The sequence below is a fragment of the Microtus ochrogaster genome, unplaced genomic scaffold (genome assembly GCF_000317375.1).
Source record: "Microtus ochrogaster isolate Prairie Vole_2 unplaced genomic scaffold, MicOch1.0 UNK91, whole genome shotgun sequence".
Taxonomy (NCBI): domain Eukaryota; kingdom Metazoa; phylum Chordata; class Mammalia; order Rodentia; family Cricetidae; genus Microtus; species Microtus ochrogaster.
Genome location: NW_004949189.1, coordinates 60,007 through 72,938, shown reverse-complemented (window position 1 = coordinate 72,938; position 12,932 = coordinate 60,007). Strand labels below are relative to the sequence as shown.

Sequence of the window (12,932 nt, the reverse complement as noted above, 5' to 3'; positions counted from 1 at the left end):
GAATATGCCCCAGTCCTAAGATTAGAGCCAAAAAGCTAAAAAGGACCAGTGAAAGAAACACTGTTTGGCCATGAAGTCAGAGCCATCTCTGCCCCTGACCAGCTAAACTGACCAATCCCTGAGCATGGAAAAACTAACCCATCCCCCTTCTCCCTGGGAAAACTCTGCCCCTAAGAAGCCCTATATAAGCCTCTCCACCCCCTCAGTTAAGAGCTGGTCCCTAATCCCTCCCTGCAGAGGCAGCCACTCTCCTAGATTCCTCCTTTCCAAATAAATCTCTTTCTCAAAAGAAGAACCTGGTTGGGACGTCCCTTAGGAGACTGAGCTGAAAAACCTTGCTGAGATGCTCATTAGGGAACTTCAGCAAGGTGAAGCAGAACAGAACTTTGCTAGGATGTTCCTTAAGCGGGATTGAGTAAGGCCAGGTAGGAAAAAGTAACTTTTCTTCAGAGCCTGAGGAGATTACATTTTTGCAGGGGCCTTTCTTTCAGCAGAGTATTAGCAGAATAAACATCTTGGGCCGGAGAAGCAGATAACTCTGTTAAGAATGCTCTGTTAAGGGAGCAGAGCAGAACTCAGCTGTAGTGGCTCTTCAGGAGAAGAGCAGAATCCCTATATCCTACGGGGAGACCATCCCCCACCACACCCCAGCTTCAGGTAGCCTGGCTTCCCGATAGTCAGAACACGTTTCCTTCAGGGCTGAGCTGTCCTATTGCAACTCCAGCCTCCAGAGCTGTGCTATTGCGGCTCTTCCCCTCCAGAGCTGTGCTATTGTGGCTCTACCCCTCCAGAGCTGTCCTATTGCGGCTCTTCCCCTCCAGAGCTGTGCTATTGCGGCTCTACCCCTCCAGAGCTGTGCTATTGCGGCTCTACCTCTCCAGAGCTGTCCTATTGCGGCTCCACCTCTCCAGAGCTGTGCTATTGCGGTCTATCCAAGTATAACCTGTCTTCCAGATAAGTCAGGCTATCCCTGCAGCACTTCTGTAACACATTCACACATTCCTCTACAGATTTGCTGTACCATCTAGTTCCTTACTCTATACCTAAGCTCTGATTCTCACATTGTAGCCTGGTTATCTTTGACTTAACAGCTAATATTCACCTATAAGTTAATATTTAATCCTATTTGTCCTTCTGGATCTGGGTCACCTTGTTCAGAAGATGTTTTCTAGTTCTATGCATTTACCTAAAACTATATGATTTTACTTTTTTTTAATGATTTAGTAACACTCCATTGTGTAATACACTACATTTTCTTTATCCATTCTTCTGTTGAGGGGTATCTGGGTTGTTTTCTGGCTATTTTGAATAGGGCAGCAATGAACAAGTTTGACCAAACATCTCTGTGGTAGGATGAAGCATCCTTTGGGTATTTGTCCAGTAGTAATATAGCTGTATCTTGAGGCAGATCAATTTCCCCCTTCCTGAGGAACCACCACACTGATTGGCTGCACACATTCGCAGTTCCACCAGCAGCGGAGGGAGGAGCGTTTCTCTTGCTCTACATCATTGCCAGCATGAACCTGACACTTGCTTTTATTGATCTTAGCCATTCTGACAGGTATAAGATGAAATCTCAATGGAGTTTTGATTTGCATTTCCCTTATGACTAAGGATGTTGAATATTTAAGTATTTCTTAGTCATTTGAGCTTCCTCTTTTGAGAATTCTCTGTTTAGATCTGTACCCCAATTTTAAATTGAGTTATTTGCTTCCTTGATATCTAGTTTTTTTTTGAGTTCTTTATGGATTTTGAATTTTAGTCCTCTATCAGATATGCAGTTGGTAAAAATCTTTTCCCAGTCTGTATGTTGCCTCTTTGTCTGAATGACAGTGTCCTTTGCTGTGCAGAAACTCAGTGTCGTGTGAGGTCCCATTTATGAATTGTTGATCTTAGTGCCTCTGCCAACAGTGTTCTGATCAGGAAGTCTTTTCCTGTGCCAATGATTTCAGGGCTAGTCCCCACTTTCTCCCCTATCAGGTTCAAGTGTATTTGCCCTTATGCTGAAGTCCTCAATCCACCTGGAGTTGAGTTTTGTGCAGGGTAATAAGTGTGGGTCTGTTTGCATTCTTCTACATGTGGGCATCCAGTTAGACCGACACCATTTGTTGAAGGTGCTTTCTTTTTTTCCTTGTGTATTTCTGGCTTCCTTATCAAAAATCAGGTATCCACAGGTGTGTGGATTCATGTTTGGGTCTTCAATTCTATTCCATTAATTAACACGTCTGTTTTTGTGCCAATACCATGCAGTTTCTATTACTATAGCTCTGTTGTACAGTTTGAGACAGGGGATGGTGACACCTCTAGCAGTTCTATTAGTCAGGATTGTTTTAGCTCTCCTAGGTTTTGTGTGTTTCCATAGGAAGCAAAAAAATAGTTTTCCAATTTCTGTGAAGAATTGTTGTAATTTTAATGTGGATTTCACTAAATTTGTAGATTTTTTTGGTAGAATGGCCATTTTTACTATATTAATCCATTAGAATGGGGGAGTCTTCCTTCCTTCCTCCTTTCTTTCTTTCTTTCTTTCTTTCTTTCTTTCTTTCTTTCTTTAGCACATTGTTTTTTTGTTTTTTCTTTTTAAAAAGATCTGCTTATTGCTGTTGGAATTCCAACCACCAGTAACCTTTCAGTTACTTGCTTACTTGGGCGTGGCCTCTTATAAGTGTAAAGTACACGTCAGGCCTCTTTTCAGGCTGCGGGATTCAGTTGCTGTTTTCCTTTCCAGCAGAGGACTGTGATCTGTGATTCTACCCCTAAATAAATAACCTTCTTTCATACTCAATTCTGAGCTAACGTCCTTCTTCAGTTTATTTACTATGTACACAGTGCTCTGTCTGCAAGTCTGCCTGCGGGCCAGAAGAAGGAACCAGATCTCATTATGGACGATTGTGAGTCACCACGTGGTTTCTGGGAATTGAACTCAGGACCTCTGGAAGAGTAACCACTGAGCCATCTTTCCAGCCCCAGGGTGATGTGGGAGTGATTTCTTATTAATAAAGAAACTGCCTAGACCCATTTGATAGGCCAACCCTTAGGTAGGCGGAGTAAACAGAACAGAATGCTGGGAGAAAGAAGCTGAGTCAAGGAGTCGCCATGATTCTCCCACTCCAGACAGATGCAGGTTAAGATTTTTCCTGGTAAGCCAGCTCGTGGAGCTACATAGATTATTAGAAATGGGTTAAGAGGCTGAAACTAATGGGCCAGGCAGTGTTTAAAAGAATACAGTTTCCGTGTAATTATTTCGGGTAAAGCTAGCCGTGCTGGTGGCCGGGTGCCGGGGACGTAGCCCACCGTTCTTATTACAACACCAGGGGAATCTTTCCATCTTCTAGTATCTTCTTTCATGTCTTTAAGTTTTCATTATACATGTCTTTCTTTCACCTGTTCTGTTAGAGTTATGCTAATTTTTTTGAGGGGAGAGGCTATTGGAAAAGGTATTGTTTCTGTAATTTATTTTTCAGTGTTTTTGTCATTTGTATATAGGAAGGCTAATTGATAAAGCTATACCACTAATAGCCATGAAACAAGTGTTCTGTTCTTCAAGATTCCTACCTAATGATCATACAGGTTAGCTAAGGAAAATCATTGTTTTAGATTTCTAAGAAATGTAGTCTTACAGAGAAGAAGATAGAAGTTATGGCCATGAAAATTAGGAAAAGCTTCTTCAGAACTAAGGATTTTTCTCCAGGTCCTGAATGAAGTATAAAATATCAGTTAACCAACGTGGAGGAGGAGGAAGCATATCAAGATGTGGTACTAAAGAGAAATCTCAGTTGTGAGAAAGCATACAGAGTGTTTAGGGGATTGCAGGTAAATCAATGGGGATGGATGGACGAGGTGAGGAGGTAGAGGTATTTTCAGGGAGGAAGAACGTTGGGATTGGATGTACATGGCTTTGCATTCATGCCCAAAGCCCATGTTTGTCTTATGTAGTGAAAAACCAGTGAATTTTCAGGGGAAGAAACATGAAATATGTAGTTTTCAATTCCAGAAAAGAACTTCTGATAGTGCTATGGTGAAAGATGGGGTGACTTGAGCCTGAGGGACATTTCTGGGGCAGAATGGGCAGAATTTGGTGAATTACTGCATGGATGAGGGAGAGGCTGGATGGACACTCAAAAGCTCCAAAGAGTTTCCAAGGGAATGCTTGAGAGGATATTTGTCTTGATTTGCACAAAGTGACCCTGAGTGCTGAGAGCTTAGGGAGTTAGGATGCAGCAAAGAGATGGCAGGAAATGGAGTCATATTACAATGTTCCCCCAACCTGCTTAGATGTTCACTCCTTACGGTCAACATTTGTGTAAAATATGAGTTTTTCTGAGGGAATGGATCAGAAACATGTAAAATAACTGGGCAAACTATTGATATTTTAAAGGACATCAGGGACATTTGTTATAGTAGAATTGGATTCAGTTCATCCTAAAGTATTATCTGTGTATAAGCTTTTATCACATGAACAATAGGTAAAAACAGCAGTGCTGATAGTGTGTGTGGTGCCCGAGCCGAGGCTACTTCTCTCCACCCACATTCCTTCTTCCTGCTCTTAGCCTCTTCAGAGCAGACTTCACGTCCTGGTTTCTCAGGGTGTAGATGAGGGGGTTCAGTAATGGAGTGATAACAGTGTAGAACACAGCAACGGCTCCATCCAAGGGGCTCTTGGAGCCTGCTCGAAGGTAGATGAAGATGCAGGGGACATAGTAGACCGTGACCACTGTGAGATGGGAGCCACACGTGGAGAAGGCACGACGCCTCCCATCAGCAGTGCGTATCTTCAGGATGGCGAGAACTATGTTGGCGTAGGACAGCAGGATCAGCATGAAGCAACTGGCGGCCACTACCCCAATGTCCACAAAGGTCACAAGTTCATTGACTGTTGTGTCAGCACAGGCCAGTCTCAACACTGCAGGAATGTCACAGAAGAAATAATCCACTTGCTTTGGTCCGCAGTAGGGCAACCGGAAGGTCAGGCTGGCTTGAATAGAGCCGTGGATGGAGCCAGCTACCCAAGCTCCAGCCACTAAGATGGTGCATAACTTTCCATTCATGAGCACAGGGTAGCGAAGAGGTTGGCATATTGCCAGGTACCTGTCATAGGCCATCAAAGTGTAGAGGAAGCACTGAGTACTGCCTAGGAAGTGGAAAAAATACAGTTGAGCTACACAGCCACCAAATGGGATAACCTTGCTGGCAGGAGTGAAATTTAATATAATTCGAGGAACAATGACCGAGGAGAGCCACATGTCCAGGAATGAGAGCACACCTAGAAGAATGTACATAGGGCGGGCATGCAGCTTGGGGTCAGCCCACACAGTGAGCAGAATGAGCAGGTTTCCCAGCTGTGTCAGGATGTAAATGAGGAAGAAGACCAGGAAGAGGAAGGTTCTTAGGTTTGGAGGGTGAGCCAAGCCGAGGAGAATGAAATCTGTCACCGCAGTGTCTAGCGACGTGTTTCTGTTTCTTCTCATGTCTTAGCCTGCTAAGATGAATCATGAAGTTAGACAAGGGACTACAGTAGGGGGCAGAGGTTAAGGCAACGATTTTATCCAGGAATGGGAGCTTAGGAGGTAAACAGAGAACTATGCAGTTTGAAGGAAAGCATTGGCCGTCTGCCTAATCTAATTTCTGTTGCTCTGCCTGTTAACCCTGCTTCTTTCACTTCACAGTTCCAAGTTGCATCAGGCATTTTGAGAAAGTCAACGCGGGAATGCAAGCAGCTGGGTGCATTGCTGCTGTCAAGCTCAGGTAAACAAGTGCACCCATTGTGCTGACTTCACTTTTGTACAGTTCATAGCACCGAAGGGAATGGAGCCTCTCACAGGGGGCTGGGTATTCCTATTCAATTAGCTATGAAGGAAATCCCCTTCAGACAAGCTCAGCTTCTTAGGTGAAAGTCTCAGGTGATTCAAGAGTATATCAAGCTTTTAGTTAAAACTAATTGACACAGTGTCAGTCATCAGAGTTGTTTGGCAAGATAACACCCCAGGGCTTGCTACATTGTTGGGAGAGGGAACACAGAAATACTGCAAATGAAGTAACAGAAGGATGCCTAAATAGGCAGATAATACCACACCATGGGACTGTGCACCCAAGGAGGAACCAGAGAGAAGTGAATTTTAGTAGTTTAGAGAAGTCTGTCATATTCATTTCTGGTCAATTGCTTCACAATGTCTGTCCTGGCTAGATTTATGTCAACTTAACACAAGCTAGAGTTAGTTATTAGAGAGGAGGAAGCCTCAGTTGAGAAAATGCCTCCATGAGATCTGCCTGTAGGCAAAGTTGTAGTGCGTTTTATTAATTAATGATTCATGGGGGAGGGCCAATACCATTGTGGGCAGTGCTATCCCTAGGCTGGTGGTCCTGGATTCTATAAGAAATCAGGCTAAGCCATGAAGAGCAAGCCGGTAAGCAGCACCCATCCGTGACCACTGCATCAGTTCCTGCCTCCAGGTTCCTGGTCTGTGTGAGTTCTTGTCCTGACTTCCTTGGATGATGATCGATGATATGGACGTGTAAGCCAAGTAAACCCTTCTCTCCTACTTGCTTTTGTTCATGGTGTTTCAACACAGCAATGGAAATTCTGACTAAGATGATGTCCTTCCTATGAGGACTCTACGAGGACTTTTCTGATGTGGTCCTGGGTATTTCTTGGCTTCTTCGGGGTTCTCAGAGCATCATGCCCACCTTCCTTTTGGACGCATGAGTACTTGGGTCCATTCGAACACATCTTTATTCCTCAGTATTCACTTTGGCTGCCACCTCCTTTGGGGAGAGTTCCTCCAGCCAACAGTCTTTAAAGGGATGAGAACTCCTATTCTGAAACGCCATTGCAGTATGATTTAAAGGCAGCATTTGCTTAATGTTTGCTTCTTTCTTCTATTGTTTTTATAATCTACTTCAGCTCAAGAACCAAATCTATTTTGTTCTTTGATATATCTGTAGCAGCTGGCTTATTGCTGGGCAACTGGGAGGTAAATAAGAAATATTTGTTGGCCAATTGGCCAGTTATGTAAATAATGCCTCTTCATTGATCCTGTGTGATCACATTTCTCATATTTCATGCTACAGTCTGAACTGTAGGAGAAGTACTTCGAGCAATAGAGTTCATGTTCAATGTAAGAAAAGCCTAAGGCGAAGTGGAGGAGAGGGTGCCTGAACTGGCCTTGTCCCATAGTCTGACTGTTGACTATCTTGAATATCACCATAGAACCTTTGTCCAGAGACAGATGGAGATAGAGACAGAGACCCACATAGGAGCACTGGACTGAGTTCCCAAGGTCTAGTTGAAGAGCAGAAGGAGGGAGAAGATGAGCAAGGAAGTCAGGACTGCGGGTCCTCAGTGGGTCCACCCACTGAGACAGTGTACCTTATCTAATGGGAGCTCACCAAGTCCAGCTGGATGGGGACTGAATGAGCATGTGATCAAACCGGACTCTCTGAATGTGGCTGACAATGGGGGCAGACTGAGAAGTCAGTGATAATGGCACTGGGGTTTGTCTCTACTGTATTACTGGCTTTTGGGATCCTAGTCTATTTGGATGCACACCTTCCTAAGCCTGGATGGAGTGGGAGGACCTTGGACTTCCCACAGGGCAGGGTATCCTGCCCTCTCTTAGGACTGGAGGGTGGGAGGGTGAGTGGGGGAGCAGGAGGAAAATGGGAAGAGGAGAGGAAGTGGAAATTTTGAATGGTATTATTTATAAAGGAATAAAAAATAAATAAAAAAAGCCCAAGGCACAATGAGTACATTCTGTTTGTTCAGGAATATTACACTAACTTAGTTGACCATCTGAGAGGGATTCACTGGTTTGGATTATGTGGGTTATAGAAGCATTGAGTGTTATAGAATCTGACCTTTGGAACTTACCTTACTTTTTCTGTTGCTGCGATAAAATACCCTGGCAATAGCAATTTTAGAAAAGAAGGGTTTGCCACGTGTGGTGGCGCACACCTTTAATCTTAGCACTTAGGAGGCAGAGGCAGGCAGATCTCTGTGGGTTCTAGGCCAGCTTGGTCTACATTGTGAGCTCCTCTATCAAAAAAAGAAAAAAAGAAAAGAATGGTTTATTTTGGTATAGAGTTTAAGTATAATTAATCATGCTGCAGATATGTCTTAATCTTGCTATGATAAAGTACCATGGCCAAGGCAATTTATGGAAGGAAGAGTTTATTTGGGCGTATAGTTTCAGAGAGGTAAGAGTTCATCCCCATCACAGCATGGAGGCAGGAGGCAGGTGTGATGGCTGAAGTAGCAAGCTGAGAGCTTACATTCTTGACTGCAAACAGGAAGCAGAGAGAGAGCAACTGGAAGTGGCAAAGGTCTTTTTAAATTTTTTATTTGCATTTATTTGTTTATTTTTATTTTTGAGACAGAGTCTCACTATATAGCTCTGGCTGTCCTGGAAGTCACTATGTAGATCAGGCTGGCCTCAAACTCACAGAGATCCACCTGCCTCTGCCTCTCAAGTACTAGGATAAAAGGTGTGTGCCTCCAAGCCCTGTATCAAGGATCTTTTAAACACTCAAAGCCTGTTTTCAATGATACACTTCTTCCAACAAAACCATACCCCCTAAACTAATCAAGCCACAGCTGGCAGCTGTAAGCAAACCCCTGACTTGGGCACATTGTCATTCAAACCACTCAAGGCCATCAGGGCAGAAGGAGCTTGAAGCAGCTGATCACACTTTGCTCCCAACCAGGAAGAGGACAGCAATTAATCCTCATGCCACACTGGTTTTCTCTTTTTTATGAAGTCTAGGACTGAAGCCCAGCACATGGTACCACCCACTCTCAGTGTGGGACTTTCCACCTCAACCTAATCATGGTAATCCCTCATAGGCAAACCTTATAAAGACAACCCTTCACAGGTGTGCCTGGATTATTCCAGGTTCCATGGGATTGACAATTAGATTTGCCATTGTAGTTCATCTGTCTGTCCATCCTTCCCTCCTCCCTTCTTGTTTCCCTCCTTCCTCTTTCTTATTCCTATCCTCCATTTCTTTATTTCACTTTTGTGGTGCTGTGGGTTGAACCCAGGGCTCTGAAATGCTAGGCAAGTGTCCAGCAAGAGTTTTACCACTGAGCTATACTCCTGGTCCCTTTGCCTTTTGAAGGGGGTTGTGGTCTTGTTATATTGCCAAGTAGGTCCCAAACTCCTGGGCTCAAATTGTCTTCCTACTTTGGTCCTGGGAATAGCTGGGGCCCGGGAATATACCACCATGCCTGTTACTGCTTTCCAAAACTTTTCCCCCAAAAGTCTTTTGAGTTATTTATGGTGTGTGCCACATCTTATTGGTGAAGACTTGTTTTTTACTTCTCACTAAGGTATTTTTTTGTCATGTTTTAAGTAATTTCTGGTTGAGTCTCATTATATAGCTCAGACTCATCTGGAACTTGTCTTGCCTTAGTCTTCCAAGTGCTGTGATTACAGGCATAGATCACCACCCCTGGCTGAAAATAAATTTTATTTTGTCTATTATGAGGTACAATGGCCATTGCACTCCAGTTAATATGCCCATTGCCCCACACAGTTGTCCTTTCCTGCAGAGAAGAGAGTTCACATTCACACACACTGTCGAAGTGAACACAGTCAGGAATAACCACCCAGTTCTGTACTTGTACACCCGGCAAGTCTACTGACTTCTATATTTCTGTACTTTAAGACATGGCAATAGTCAAACTAATAAGAGTTAATTATAAGCTGGGCATGGTGGTATATGTCTTTAATCCTGTACTTGGGAGACAGAGGCAGGTGGATCTCTGGGAGTTCAAAGCCAGTCTGGTATATATAGCAAGTTCTATGATAGCCAGAACTACACAATACAGAGACCCTATCTAAAACAAAACCCAAAACCAAACAAACAAATAAACAAAGAATTAATTATCTGGAGAACGTAACATTAATAGATGGAACCATAGAGATGTCATTAGAACATTCTTCTTTATTAACACAAATTTCAAACACATGTATCCATACTATTATTTAAAAAGGATTAGTGTGTACAATAACATTTAGTAACTAATAATGATGAATGTTTCTTACTTTATAGTTGTCATGGAATTGCTAATTTCAGAGTTTGTCCACAAAGAGATTAAGTTAGATTTCTCTTACCTTATTTTTAGGAGAGGTGCCTTAATTTCCCTCAGAAGGATGGGTGGTTTTTTTGTTTAGCTGGAAGAAAAAGAGATGGTGCAGTCTCAGTACACGCCACATTAGGAACTGGAATGTTTCTACAAGTTCTGTGAGAACTTGGTCACACTATGATGATATGAAGGAGACAGCTGCTCAGGCGTTAAGTGTGTGTTAGGAACCCTTGTGTGGAATGAAGCACATGTTTCTTTAACCCGAGACAGGAAACCCTGGTGCACTTCCCCAAGTGCTTTGCTGGGAGAGGGATCCATACAACCCTTTCCTTGTGGTCTGGCTCAGAAAAACTCCGATGGTAGGCAGGGTAATGGAGGGTGCTTATTGTGGGTGGGTGGGCCCAAAGAACAGGTTCCTTTTCGGGGTAGAGATAGCACAAAATGGTGGTTTTGAGTTGGGTGCGGACTATGGGGTCGCAGAAGACCAGGGAGGTAAAGGGAAGAGGGTCCCCGGAAGTGGCTGTGTTCTACTAGGAGAGAGCATGGTGCAGGGTGGAGTCCTCCAGAGAACAGTTTTAGGTATGGAGTCTTAATTGTTTTATAGACAAAGAGGAGCCAACCTAGGCTAAAAGCGGAAAACCAAGAGCATTTGGATGATAACCTAACTGTGATATTTTATTATGTGACTGCTGATTGTTTGAAGCTGCATAGTCTTAGACTACGGTAATTGAAGACTGAAAACCAACTTGGATTCATCAGTTAATGATTTAAATATTTGGGGGAGGCAGATGGTTTTGTTGGCAGAGTGCCTGTTGTACAAACAGAAGAACTTGTGCTTGGACTCCCAGCACCCATGTAAAAGCTGGACAAGGTGGCACACATGTGTAACTCTAGCACTGAGTGAGGGTGTGAGTAGGATGGAAGTGGATAGGGTTGCCAGAACCCATTGATCATCCTGTATAGACAATGTGAGAGACCTCGTCTCAAAACTTAACGTGGTGAGGGACTGGAGAGTTGGCTCAGCAGCTAAGAGAGCACTCGCTGCTCTACCAGAGGACCCAGGTTCAATTCTCAGCACCCACATGTTGGCTAACCAGTATCTGTAACTTTAGTTCTGGGGTATCCAATGTCTTTTCCTGGCCTCCATGGGTACCAGACACTCATGTGGTGCGCAGACGTGTATGTGGGTAAAACACCAATATATGTACAATAAAATAATAAATCCCAAAAATTTACATGGGAAACAATTGAAAGACACAGCATTGGCCTCTAGTCTTTACACACACACACTCACATGAATATACATAGCACACACACAAAATAATAAAACTAGTATATTATAGATGCATTAAAGTATATGAAATGAAGTATAGAGTATGCATTAAAAGTTTAAATATCGGGGGCTGGAGAGATGGCTCAGCGGTTAAGAGCATTGCCTGCTCTTCCAAAGGTCCTGAATTCAATTCTTAGCAACCACATGGTGACTCACAACCATCTGTAATAAGGTCTGGTGCCCTCTTCTGACCTGCAGGCATACACACAGATAGAATATTGTATACATAACAAATAAATAAATAAATATTTTAAAAAAAGTTTAAATATCTTGGCTAAAATATATATTCTAAAATTTCTTGTTTTAAAAAATATTTAGTTTGTTTCATGTCATCTTATATAATAAGTGTAATTTAATATTAAAAGAGTACAATTGAAGTAAAGAAGATGGCAACATCACTGATACAATCAACATTTAAAACGACAGGCAATGTGGTTCAGGAGAGTACCATGGTCAAAGCACATCTCCTTTCCCACCAATATTTAAATCTTTTAAGGGATGAATCCAAGTTGCCTTTCACTCTTCAGTGACCACACAGCTTCAAACAATCAGCAGTCATAAAATAAAATATCAGTTAGGTTAGCATTTCATTACTTTGGTTTTCATTTTTTTTCCCTAATAGAGGCAGGACCCTCTTAACTATAGGGTGGGACATTTGCTATGACCCTTCACTGGGAAGCTGAGTTTCCTTGAGCCCTTTGTGTGCTATCTCTTTTTGCTTTCCATAGTGTTAGATTTAGGAGGGGCAGTGGCCTTTTTTGGCACTTCTGCACTGAGCTATACCTCTTCAGCATGTCTGCTCTGAGGCTGATTTATCACAGGACACCTTTATATGAGCAGATAAAAATTGCTTAAGACGGAGGAATGAAACTTCGAGTTCTGGCTCAGGTCTGCTTTTAGAGTCCCATTCAGATGAGAGCCTTTTCAGGGTCATTGGCAGCTTGAGCTGAGAGAGGAAGGAGACTGGAGAGTTTGTTTAGTGAGAGGAGATAGAAGCAGGATGATTTCGATCTGATTATTCTATCAGTGTCCTTGAATTCTAAGTTAAAAGGAAGAGAATATTCTTAAGGAAAGGCACCTGAGACAAGACAATGACCTTTAAGTAGACTGTCTCATTACTGGGAAGAAGTTAAGGACCTTATCTCTTTCTGTCCTTGCATAGTGAAGTGGAATTCAGAATCATCTGTTGCTTTATCACCTTCTAAAGAGACAAGCAATAAGTAGAAAAAGTTCCTGAATCTGGAAAAGGCTGCTTTAATGTAAAATCAATATGCCTAATGTATTAAAGTCATATGGACTGAGGAAGAAGGTTAAAAAAATATTGTTTTTGATCAAATTGTTACAAAAAATTTTTTCTAGACCGGCTTTGTCTATTGTGAGTTTGTCTATTGTGAGTTGTTCCAGTGTTAGAAATACCTTTTCCTCAGATTCACCATCTTGGAGGAGGCTGATCTCTTCCCCAGGTCGGGGGGGGGGGGCTTAAGGAAAGTGTGTCCCAGAACTTGCCCAGCTAGCTCT

General features: G+C 42.8%; 1 protein-coding gene across 1 annotated transcript; it reads right to left on the bottom strand.

The window, feature by feature from the left end:
* Positions 1-4,508: 4,508 nt before the first annotated feature.
* Positions 4,509-5,465, bottom strand: LOC101982367 (olfactory receptor 10G2-like). Its single transcript, XM_005370958.2, has one exon. It carries the CDS (start codon positions 5,463-5,465, stop codon positions 4,509-4,511), a length of 957 nt encoding a protein of 318 aa, XP_005371015.1.
* Between the last annotated feature and the right edge of the window lie 7,467 nt (positions 5,466-12,932).